The sequence below is a fragment of the Oncorhynchus clarkii genome, chromosome 18 (assembly GCF_045791955.1).
Source record: "Oncorhynchus clarkii lewisi isolate Uvic-CL-2024 chromosome 18, UVic_Ocla_1.0, whole genome shotgun sequence".
Lineage (NCBI taxonomy): Eukaryota > Metazoa > Chordata > Actinopteri > Salmoniformes > Salmonidae > Oncorhynchus > Oncorhynchus clarkii.
Window position 1 is genome coordinate 48665434 of NC_092164.1, and position 13016 is coordinate 48678449.

Below are 13016 nucleotides of genomic sequence, written 5' to 3' on the forward strand. Positions count from 1 at the left end.
GTAACCAAGGGACGAAGCGAGGGCTACTTTATCTCTCTCAGCTCCAGTAACAGACCAGGGGTAACCAAGGGGCGAAGCGAGGGCTACTTTCTCTCTCTCTCCATTTGACATCACTTATTCATCACAGTATCTTTAGCTGAGCCTGCAGCATTTAGAGGCCTCTCCTTTTTCTGTTGTGCTCTGACACACAGCAGAGCACTCACGGCTAGTTGAAGCTCCATTTTAGATCTCGTTATACATGATGTATGCACAGCAAAGCATCCTTGTCAAACCTGCCACTGCTGCACGGTAGAGAGACCAAGTTCACATAACTGTCTGAGGTTTTGTGTCGCAACGGCAAACCTGAAATAGCAAAGTAGTGCACTGCTTAGGCTGGGGGTCAAAGGCCCCTCTCCCAGGCTGCGGACTTGTATTCCCTACCACGAGTTTCACGATGATTGACATAGCTGATGAGAATATGAGGTTGGCAATTAGATAATGATATTATTGGTTGTTTCCTTGTTGAATTCAGACACCTGGATGTTGGAGTGAAGAAGCAGGAGAGAGGGGCACACACCAGCGCTCTGCTTCTTGGGGCAGCGCAGACCAGCTCAAAGAGGTACACACTCACTCACGCTTGTGTATGCATGCACAACACACACACACACACACACCACTAAAACACGTCATTAGAAACCCTAACCTTTCGTAAGAAAACACAACTTGCAGCACTTTCCTAATGACGATTGGACCGAGGTGTTATCAGATCAACAGTGACAACATACTGTACAGTAGGCCTGATGAAATCTGTACAGTAGGCCTGATGAAATCTGTCATCCTCCTTTAACCCGGATGTAGATTCTGCCAGGTTGAGATGACTTGAAGTTGACATGACGACTAGAATGTCAATGGGGAACACCCTACCATCTGCCGTGATATGCCCCCTCCCGCTCGCCACCTTCTAGATATAACTTCCTGTATGACGTCCGCATGCTCGGGGCTTCTCTGTTCTAATGCTGGGTGTCAGAGACGTAGTGCCGGGGCGAGCGGTCGTTGTCTTATCATCCCCTCTCCGCTCCACCCTGGTACTATACGGCCACAGGCAGGGAGGAGGCAGATAACACTATCTATCTCCCTCGCAACTAACCAGAAACTTCCCCTCACAGCAACCAACCGCCAGCCCAGCCATAACCCAGCAGGCAATTTATTGACAGAAAAGATAGCCAGGCAGACCTCAGATTTCTCTCTCTCTCTCGCTCTCGCTCTCTCTCTCGCTCTCGCTCTCGCTCTCGCTCTCTCTACAATTCAAAGGGCTTTATTGGCATGGTAAACATATGTTTACATTGCCAAAGCAAGTGAAATAGATAAACAAAAGTGAAATACAAATTGATGAGTAAACATTACACTCACAAAAGTTTCAAAGGAAGAGACATTTCAAATGTCATTTGGCTATGTACAGTATTATAGTGATGTGCAAATAGTTAAAGTACAAAAGGGAAAATAAATAAACGTAAATATGGGTTGTATTTACAATGGTGTTTATTCTTCACTAGTTGCCCTTTTCTTGTGGCAACAGGTCACATTTTGCTGCTGTGATGGCACACCGTGGTATTTCACCCAATAGATATGGGAGTTTATCAAAATTGGATTTGTTTTTGAATTCTTTGTGGGTCTGTGTAATTTGAGGGAAATATGTGTCTCTAGTATGGTCGTACATTTGGCAGGAGGTTAGGAAGTGCAGCTCAGTTTCCATGCACAGCCTTTTCTCTCTTGAGAGCCAGGTCTGCCTATAGTGGGCTCTCTCTTGCAATCTCCCTCTCCCTCCCTAGTTTAGCAGCAAGGAGAACAGTTAAAATAGTAGTGCTCAGGCATGTTCCTTATTAATGGTAATGGAGCATGGAGCTGTCGTGCAGAGGGGTTGAGGTCCCCTTAATTTACACCGTGATTGTTCGTAGGCCTATATAACCTCAAGAGATACCAGGGTTGTTAAGCAACCGTAATCCTAATCTTATATACCTCATTATTTACCAACACTTCCTCACTTAACTTGTGTTCTTATTTCCTCAGCATTATATAGGATGTACTTGCTCTATTTTCATCCCTGTGTGAAGTGCTGTCCAGCCTAGCTGAATGTCTTAACTCACTCACACACACACACACACACACACACACACACAAAAAATAATGTTTTTTAGCTTCTGTGTACTAGCAGAATGTATTTTTAAGTGAATCGCTGGGAAGGAACAGTGAGAGGAGGAGTTCATGTGAGTTAATTTCACCTTTATTTAACCAGGTAGGCCAGTTGAGAACAAGTTATCATTTACAACTGCAACCGGGCCAAGATAAAGCAAAGCAGTGCGACACAAACGACACAGAGTTACACATGGGATAAACAAACGTACAGTCAATAACAAAATAGAAAGTCTATATACAGTGTGTGCAAATGTAGTAAGGCATAAATGGGCCATAGTGGCGAAATAATGACAATTTAGCAATTAAACACTGGAGTGATGGATGTGCAGAAGATGAATGTGCAAGTAGAGATACTGGGGTGCAAAGGAGCAAATAAATAATAATATGGGGATGAGGTAGTTGGTGGGCTACGGTAAGCTGCTCTGACAGCTGATGCTTGACGTTAGTGAGGGAGATATAAGTCTCCAGCTTCAGTGATTTTTGCAATTTGTTCCAGTCATTGGCAGCAGAGAACTGGAAGGGAAGGCGGCCAAAGTAGGAGTTGGCTTCGGGGGTGATCAGTGAAATATACCTGCTGGAGCGCATGCTACGGGTGGGTGCTGCTATGGTGACCAGTGAGCTGAGATAATGCGGAGCTTTACCTAGCAAAGACTTATAGATGACCTGGGTTTGGCGACGAATATGGAGCGAGGGTCAGCCAACGAGAGCATACAGGTCGCAGTTGTGGGTAGTATATGCGGCTTTGGTGACAAAACGGATGGCACTGTGATAGACTACATACAATTTGCTGAGTAGAGCGTTGGAGGCTATTTTGTAAATGACAACGCCGAAGTCAAGGATCGGTAGGATAGTCAGTTTTACGAGGGTATGTTTGGCAGCATGAGTGAAGGATGCTTTGTTTGCGAAATAGGAAACCGGTTCTAGATTTCATTTTGGATTGGAGATGCTTAATGTGAGTCTGGAAGGAGAGTTTCCAGTCTAACCAGACACCTAGGTATTTGTAGTTGTCCACATATTCTAAGTCAGAACCGTCCAGAGTAGTGATGCTAGACGGGCGGGCTGGTGCGGGCAGCGATCGGTTGAAGAGCATGCATTTAGTTTTACTTGCATTTAAGAGCAGTTGGAGGCCACGGAAGGAGTGTTGTATGGCATTGAAGCTCGTCTGGAGGTTTGTTAACACAGTGTCCAAAGAAGGGCCAGATGTAAACAGAATGGTGTCATCTGCGTGGAGGTGGATCAGAGAATCACCAGCAGCAAGAGCGACATCATTGATGTATACAGAGAAGAGTCGGCCCGAGAATTGAACCCTGTGGCACCCCCAGAGACTGCCAGAGGTCCAGACAACAGGCCCTCTGATTTGACACACTGAACTCTATCTGAGAAGTAGATAGAGTAGGCTTTTGAGTCTGCCGATATGAATGTGGTGATTTGACACAGTTGAAATCCTTGGCCAGGTCGATGTAGACTACACACAGTACTGTCTTTTATCAATGGCGGTTATGATATCGCTTAGGACCTTGAGCGTGGCTGAGGTGCACTCATGACCAGCTCGGAAACCAGATGCATAGCGGAGAAGGTACGGTGGGATTCAAAATAGTCGGTGATCTGTTTGTTAACTTGGCTTTCGGAGACTTTAGAGAGGCAGATAGATATTGGTCTGTAAAGTTTGGGTCTAGAGCGTCTCCCCCTTTGAAGAGGGGGATGACCCCGGCAGCATTCCGATCTTTAGGGATCTTAGGCGATATGATAGAGAGGTTGAACGGGCTAGTAATAGGGGTTCCAACAATTGCAGTGGATAATTTTAGATAAAGAGGGTCCAGATTGTCTAGCCCAGCTGATTTGTAGGGGTACAGATTTTGCAACTCTTTCAGAACATCAGCTATCTGGATTTGGGTGAAGGAGAAATGGGGAGGCTTGGGCAAGTTACTGTATGGGGTGCAGAGTTGTTAACTGGGGTAGGGGTAGCCAGGTGGAAAGCATGACCAGCTGTAGAAAAATGCTAATTGAAAATCTCGATTATCGTAGATTTATCGGTGGTGACAGTGTTTACTAGCATCAGTGCAGTGGGCAGCTGGGTGGTGCTCTTTTTTCCCATGGACTTTACAGTGTCCCAGAACTTTTTGGAGTTTGCTACAGGATGCAAATTTGTGTTTGAAAAAGCTATCCTTTGCTTTCTTAACTGCCTGTGTATATTGGTTCCTAACTTCCCGGAAAAGTTTCACATCCGGATGAAATGCATGTCCAAATTCAACTGCCTGCTACTCATCCCCAGAAGATAAGATATGCATATTATTAGTAGATTTGGATAGAAAACACTCTGAAGTTTCTAAAACTGTTTGAATCATGTCTGTGAGTATTTAGCAGGCAAAACCCCGATGACAAACCATTCAGATTTTCTTTTTTTTGAGGTCACTTTCTTTTCAATGGTTTTTCATTGGGAATCCAGATTTCTAAGGGACCTTCTTGCAGTTCCTACCGCTTCCACTGGATGTCACCAGTCTTTAGAAATTGGTTGAGGTTTTTCCTTTGTGTAATGAAAAAAGTAGCCCTGTTCAGAACGAGGGTCACTTGTAGTGCACTGTTAGAGGCACGTGACCAGAAAGGTAGTGTCAGGTTGTTTTCTTACTGTATTGAACACAGAGCATCCCGTCTTCAATTTTAGCGATTTTTTTACATTAAAAAACACCTAAAGTTGTATTACAAAAGTAGTTTGAAATGTTTTGGCAAAGTTTACAGGTAACTTTTGAGATATTTTGTAGTCACGTTGTGCAAGTTGGAACCAGTGTTTTTCTGGATCAAACGCGCCAAATAAATGAACATTTTGGATATATATCGACGGAATTAATCGAACAAAAGGACCATTTGTGATGTTTATGGGACATATTGGAGTGCCAACAAAAGAAGCTTGTCAAAAATAAGGCATTCATTATATTTTTATTTCTGCATTTTGTGTCGCGCCTGTGGAGTTGAAATATGCTTTTCTCTCTTTGTTTACGGAGGTGCTTTACAGAAGGTTTAAACGGTGCAGTGAAATGGTTACTTGCATAGTAGTCTTTTTAGACAGCTAGCTAGCTAAACAAGGCACCATAATCCCAACTCATAACATTACTACCCTGCAAATAGCAAACCAACTAGGTTCAATGTTAGCTAGCTAGCTAGCTAGCTAACATTAGGCTATAACTAGCAATGCAAATGACTCTGAGATACGAATAATATTACTGCACAGGTCATACATGTAACGTTAGTGATCAAGCCAGCCAGCTAACATTAGCTAGCTAGCTAACAGTGCGCTTTAATTTCTAAGTTTAATTTGAAGTGTATGATATCTGAAAATGTAGCTATCTAGACTCTTACTCGTGGATGAACACCTCTCCCTCTCTGTCACGGATGACATGGTTGAAGATGTAATTCGGTGACAGGTGTTTTTATACAACAGCCTTCTGTTTTCTCTGTTCAACTCCCTCTGCATATTTGCAATCAAACGGCAGAATTTTCTACATCTTTTTAGCTATCACACTCTGCTTCCACCGGGCATTCCACTGATTTCAAAACTCGGTCCTCCAGAAAGTGGAGACTTTTGCAGTTCTTTGTGATATCTTTAAAAAAAAGCAGTGTTAGAAAGGATTACCTAGACATACTGACCAGCTCATGTTATGGACAGAAGCATGCTACATGACAGACCTATTCCACCTCATCTCTAGGCATGTCCAGTCCATCCATTATCTCAGTCAATCATGGCTAGTGGGCTGATTTCTGTCTTTTTCTGTAGCTGAACCAACTAAGCTTGTAAATTAACAATTTTTATTGCATTTACAGATGACATACACGTTTTAAGGCACATGAAAGTTCACATATTCCATAAGGCATTTCTCCCAAAAATGCATTTTGATAAAAAATTCATAAAAATGCCTCTCCTGTGAAGTAGTGACACGCGACATATGGCTAGTTTCCTGAAACAAGTCGCACATAAGAGCTTGAGTGAGTTGTCAGTATGTGTGTTTGAGTTGGTGTATTCCGGAGCGATGTTGGTGCTGGAATAAAGCAGTTGAGCAACACTGTTTATAGTATATGTAGGCTTTTCTTTCATTACTATCTTTATTTTGGGCCCAGCATCATAAGAGAAATTTGTGATGTGCCTATTACCGCCTACTGATTCTTGAGTTATCTGGAAAGCTGACTAACTATTGAGTGCACCAGGCCCACTATGGCTGAAGAAAGTGGATCACATATCAGCCTTTCCATTCAGACAGAGCCTCTTTTGATAAGGACCTGTTAGGCTGGGTGTTTGTGTTGTGTTGCTATAGTAAAATGACTTGGTGGAAGAGGACAAGTTGAAGGACGGGTTGTGTAAATGCATTGTGAAAATAGCATGTGTTTCTGGTGTAAGAGTACACCAGAAACACATGCTATTTGTGTTGCTATAGTAAAATTACTGCAATGACTGAGCCTACAATGACTTGTGTGTAAAGGCACAGGGAAAAGAACATGTCTGGGCTTGTCTTGTCTGGTTGTCGTGAGATGCTATATGCATAAAATAGCTACCATGTGGCAAGCAATTTATAGCTACAAGGCTATCAATGTGATTTTTGCATAATTACCAGTCCCCCATATAATGAAAGAAAATATATTTTCTTTCATTTCTTTCTGCTAACCCTCACCTAATTGGAGTAAACTAATGGACAACAATACTTAGGCTTCTACTTCCAGCTTATTCATACTATATACATCTTACGGACACAGTATATTTTTACATCTCTCATTTTACATCTCTTATTTATATATATCTCACCCTTCAGCTACCCTCAACCCCTCCCATCGATCTCTAAATAACATCTCGTCTTGACTTCTTCTACTTGCCAAATATCTTTCAACTGCGATACTGTATGATGTTTTAATTCTGAAAAGCTATTCTCAGAGTTTCCACAGATTCTAAATAATAGATGAACTCCTTTACTAAAAGCACCCAGCAGTGTGATAGTTCAGCCATTCCTTAACCTGCGACCTGAAACAGGCTACATATGGGCAGAACCAAAACAAGTGAAATAATGATTGTTTCTTCACAGCCAAATCTGCAGAGTTGGGATGGTTGTAACCCCCATATACATAACATTCTATTGGTTGCAAGAATTTAGTATAATTAAAATGGAAAAACTCAGTTTTGAATCCAGCGTTGTTTTGTGTGTCAGTTCATAAACCCTGTGCCATGGAATCTGCACATCAAAAATCTCTTCCCAACTATTTTGCAACCTGTATGGCACAGCTGTCAACTATTTTGCAACCTGTATGGCACAGCTGTCAACTATTTTGCAACCTGTATGGCACAGCTGTCAACTATTTTGCAACCTGTACGGCACAGCTGTCAACTTGTTGGTCCTTAAATGGAACCGGTATACGTTCCTATTTATATATATTTTTTACATTTTGGTCTTTAATGCAGGGCCGACCGACAACTTCCACTAGCCTTCATTTTTGCAGTAATGCTGCAATCAGCTGGTTATAATTGTGGATAGAGCAGACATTCCATATATTGTTGGTAGATGCATTGGTCACAACTCACCCAGTTCCATGTATGATATAATTAACAAAAACTATATATATATATATATATATATATATATATATATATATATATATATATATATATTATTTTATTTTATTTTTATTTTTATTTTTATCAATTATTATATTTGCAGTAATACTTTTCTAGTGGATTAAACTGAAATTGCAACCAGCTTTCTATGGCTTGTTTTAAAAATAGTGATATTTTAGGGATTTCATTTTCAAATAACCAAAAGTGAGGGGTTGCGTTTTGAAGAAATGGAAAATGAGGGTGAGCCATTCTTACTAGGGTGAGCCATTCTTACTAATCTGCTGGAGAACCCGTTTTGGATTTAGGTATAACTTTTGTATGACTGAAGCCTTTAGTGAGGGGTTCAATTCTTTAATATTCAATAACTGTAGCCCTCCAAATTCATATTAATTATTTAATTTTGTCTGACTTGCCGTTCCAAATAAAGTGGAACATTGTTTTGCTAATAACATTGTTTTTAACAAGTTGTCCGGTGTTGGCACTTGGATGTCAGGGTGACTTTTCCACAAATGGACAAGTTTTTACCTTTCCATGGTAGCAAGATCTTACCTATTTTTGCTAACTTTCTATTAAAATGTATTGTATTGAGCATTTATTTATTTTGGGATGTGAATACCGAGTATGTCCACTTACCCGTCAGACCATTTTATTTGTAAACTACACTGTAATGTAACACTTTTATTATTTAGTAATCCAAAATGTAACATGGTACGCTTCTCATAGTTCGGTTTGTAATCCAAAGTGGTTTGAGAAGTGATCTAGATCCTCTGAGGCTGTGCAGGGATCAATATTGTGGATTTAAAAGAAAACGTCATCAGTGTACAATGTCACGTTTGTTTTTAGGCCCTGGATTTCTAGCCCCTTGATATTATTGTTGGATCTGATTTTAATAGTTATCAAATAGATATGCCGGTAGTGGACAACCTTGTTTACTCCTCATGACAGTTTTTAACACTTTCTGAGAAGTAGCCATTATTTACACCTGTGGTTACGATACATAAGCAACTATTCATCTGATTTGCCATTAACTGTACTGTGCTTCTATCTGACACACAAAAGGCCCCCACTTGTCTGAGAGTTTAAAATACTCTTTTAGCAATTGAAACTTCCCTCTGTGGGCTAATATGAATGCAGAATTATGAAGACCTATAGATGTGGGTCAAAGATATACCTAGAGCCACACAGGACTGGAGTTCTAGCCCTTTAGTCCTTATTGGTCAGAGCCAATACACAGTCATCTTTTCTGTTAGATGCACAGTTTAGCACAGTCTGTGGGTCTTTCAAAGGTTTGAACAGCACCATGCAAATGAAAGACATTACATTGTAAATGTAATCCATAAAAAAATATTTATGGATTCTTCCTTTAGCGATTCGATCGATGACTAGCCTGCAAGATAGTCTGAAAGGAATATCTCCTTTTAGATGTACATAGGGACTGCACAGCTCCAGCTATATATGGAATCTGATGCATTCATTACTGAAGCTGTCTGCCCTGAGCTATGGGGACCCCTGGTGGAAATATGGGGTTATGTCAAAACGTGATAAGATTAAATTGGCTACATTACATGGGACAGAGGTTCATCTGTTAACATGTTACTGTTCCTTTCTCTCTCTTTCCCCGTGTTTATTTTCTCTTTCCTTTGTCTCTGTCTTACTCTCCCTCTCTTTTCCTCTCCCTCTTTCCACTTCCTTTCCTCCTCCTCCTCCTCTGTTCTCCTCAGCAGATAGCCAAGCTCCGGCAGCAGCTGCGTGGCAGTAGTAAGCAGCAGCAGGGAGGTCGTCCGTCTCTGTGTCAAAGAGACAAAGACGGCTCATCTCCTTTACAGGGACCTATCAACACCACACCCGACCAAGCACAGGTAAGGCACAATACTGCCATCCAGACTTGGGTTTATATTTATTTATTTATTTATTTATTTATTTATTTATTTATTTGTGTCATGCTTTAGGGGAATGCGTGATTTAGCTTGCTGAACGGAAAAGTGCAAACCTAACACGCCAGGGAAGCTTAATCACCAGAACTCTGCTTATAAGTGTAATATTGAGGTTTTGTTTTTGAATGTCTGCCAATGTGTCCCTGGTCCCTGCAGTGGTCCTGCATGTCTAAGTCGTCCCCGATGTCCAACATGACGGTGCCCAAGTCCTCCATCACCAGAGTACCCAGCAGCATGGAGGGAATCAACCACGAGCTGGAGAAGGTCTTCATCAGAGACAACAACGGAGAGAAGGAGGAGCTCAAGGTGGGGGGACGGACTGTTAGATGCATCCAATCACATATTTACAATATGCACTCTCACACAATACTAGCGGTGGCCATTCGCAGTCAAGCATGACATCAGTCATGGGCTGCATGTGTCAATGTGTAGTTCATATATCGTCTATAAGCAGAATGACTATCTTTACTCAATTAGCCACAAAATCCCTACTTTGAAAGTGACTGTTTTCTTGAAACTGTGCCGTACCATTTTCTCTACATTTAGAGTTTGCAAGCAAGGCATTTCACTGTAGTTGTGCACGTGACATTACAACTTGGAACTTGAAACTCGTGTATCTGGAGGGAGCTGAGAAGACATGCACACAACCACTCATGCGCCTGCTGTGTCACTGGAAATCCTATTACTTGCAGTACTCAATGACGAGACAACTCTTTTTTTCCCCTCACTCCTCGCCCTCCCCCAGGTGTTGGAGGTACCAGACGGGCGGCGAGCCCCCTTCCCCCCCCAGCAGCGCAGCAGCAGTACCCGAAGCGTGGACACACAGAACCCCTCTGCCCCCGTCCGCTCCAGCAGTAGTTCCAGCCTGTCCCCCTGTCCCTCTCCTGCCTGTCCCCCGGGGTCCGGCTCACACGGGGGCAGCCCTTACTCCACCGACGATCTGCTCTACGACAGGGATAAAGGTAGGACTGTCAGGATGCTCTCTCAGACCTGGGGCAAGGCCTCCATTGGACATCCTACCGTTGTGCAAGGCTCTGAACTCCCAACGGGGACTGTGTGTCTTGTCCGGGGACTGTAGAGTAATCTTCTTTTCTGTCCTTTTCTGACCATTGTCTCTGTCTACAGACAGTGGCAGTAGCTCTCCCCTGCCAAAGTTTGCCTCGTCTCCTAAACCCAACAACAGCTATATGTTCAAGAGAGAACCCCCAGAGGGCTGTGAGAAGATCAAGGTGTTTGAGGAAATGAGGTAAGCACCACAAGAGACCAGGGATCTTTTAGGATCTCTTTTATCACACCAAAGTGGTTGATACTGAATGGTCAGTGATATATACATGTCATGAAAGGAGTTTATACGGCGTCTCTTACTTTTCTCTTTTGTCTGTCCAGCTCCAGGCAGTCAGCGTCCGTCCCGCTCTTCTCCTGCCCCGACAAGAACAAGGTCAACTTCATCTCCACCGGCTCCGCCTTCTGCCCTGTCAGACTGACCCCCGGCGCCCTGCACCTCTCTGTGACCTCTCACCCCGACGACGACCCCGAGGCCGGCCCCAGCTCAATGATATCAGCATTCCTCCCCACTCAGGTCCACACCTCCACCAGCACAGACGACGCTCCCACTCCCGAGGAGGCTGCCACTCCAACGCCCACCTCGTCACAAGAGACTGCCCCCCAGACAGACTGCCTGGCCATCAGCTAGACATGGGCAGAGCTGGCCTCTGACACGTGGTTCTGGATCTTCTTCTTCTGAATAATATGATTATTACGCCCCCAGTATCATCAGCATCACTGAAGTCCTGTCTCCTCTTCTCTCAGTCTCTGCTGAACTCTAAACACTCTGCATGGCGTAGCATTAGCAACAATGTACCAGGCAACAACAACAACAAACGGAAAAAACAAAGACAAGTCTACCACATGTTCCTAGCGTATTCCTAAGGCACTGTTCCTGTCAGGGATAGACATGATGATCTTTAACAGAATGTAAAAAGTAGAGATGCTGGATGATGTCATTGGGTGGATGGGAAGAAAACGAGACACTTTGGATGGGGGGGCATGCATTTTAAACCAGTAGTGTGTTTAAGATTAAAGACATGCTCCTGTACTTTGGAGACTAAGAACGTCTTTTTTTTTAACCTCCCGCTTTGGGCTGGTTGTGTCAATGTGTGGTTCATACATATGCATAGTCTATAATCAGAATTACTGTCTAAACTCAATTAGCCTTGAAATCCCTAGTTTGAAAGCGACTATTTTCTTGAAGCTTTGCAGCGACATTTTCTCTTATTTCCCCTCACTGGGGCCAGCCCCATAGCGATTAGAGTTCTAGCCAATGAGCTTCAGCCCCTCACATTTCAACCACGTTATCCAATGAGGTTGAAAGGTGGGCATAACTGCTGAGTGAGTGACGCACACCGAGAGTGAGTGAGTGACGCACACCGAGAGTGAGTGAGTGACGCACACCGAGAGTGAGTGAGTGAGTGACGCACACCGAGAGTGAGTGAGTGAGTGACGCACACCGAGAGTGAGTGAGTGACTGACGCACACCGAGAGTGAGTGAGTGACTGACGCACACCGAGAGTGAGTGAGTGACTGACGCACACCGAGAGTGAGTGAGTGACTGACGCACACCGAGAGTGAGTGAGTGACTGACGCACACCGAGAGTGAGTGACGCACACCGAGAGTGAGTGAGTGAGTGACGCACACCGAGAGTGAGTGAGTGACTGACGCACACCGAGAGTGAGTGAGTGACTGACGCACACCGAGAGTGAGTGAGTGACTGACGCACACCGAGAGTGAGTGAGTGACGCACACCGAGAGTGAGTGAGTGAGTGACGCACACCGAGAGTGAGTGAGTGAGTGACGCACACCGAGAGTGAGTGAGTGAGTGACGCACACCGAGAGTGAGTGAGTGAGTGACGCACACCGAGAGTGAGTGAGTGAGTGACGCACACCGAGAGTGAGTGAGTGAGTGACGCACACCGAGAGTGAGTGAGTGAGTGACGCACACCGAGAGTGAGTGAGTGAGTGAGTGACGCACACCGAGAGTGAGTGAGTGAGTGAGTGACGCACACCGAGAGTGAGTGAGTGAGTGAGTGACGCACACCGAGAGTGAGTGAGTGAGTGAGTGACGCACACCGAGAGTGAGTGAGTGAGTGAGTGACGCACACCGAGAGTGAGTGAGTGAGTGAGTGACGCACACCGAGAGTGAGTGAGTGAGTGAGTGACACCCAGAGAGAGTGAGTGTGCGAGCGAGTGACGCACGCACACCCAGAGCGAGTGAGTGAGTGTGCGAGCGAGTGACGCACGCACACCCAGAGCGAGTGAGTGA

The 13016-nt window shown here is 44.0% G+C and overlaps 1 protein-coding gene across 4 annotated transcripts in view; it reads left to right on the top strand.

Annotated features, from left to right (window-relative positions):
• Positions 1-11791, top strand: part of LOC139373603 (glucocorticoid-induced transcript 1 protein-like) — a 54461-nt gene extending 42670 nt beyond the window's left edge. For 2 of the 4 annotated variants that reach the window (XM_071114294.1, XM_071114296.1), the window contains exons 3-8: positions 512-598; positions 9487-9621; positions 9853-10002; positions 10442-10658; positions 10822-10942; positions 11083-11791. In XM_071114294.1, coding sequence (XP_070970395.1) covers positions 512-598; positions 9487-9621; positions 9853-10002; positions 10442-10658; positions 10822-10942; positions 11083-11389 — 1017 coding nt within the window. In that variant the 3' untranslated portion in view covers positions 11390-11791. Of the gene's footprint in view, positions 1-511; positions 599-9483; positions 9622-9852; positions 10003-10441; positions 10659-10821; positions 10943-11082 lie in introns of all 4 variants that reach the window. The other 2 variants (XM_071114292.1, XM_071114295.1) reach the window with 1 other exon arrangement.
• The last annotated feature ends 1225 nt before the right edge of the window (positions 11792-13016 follow it).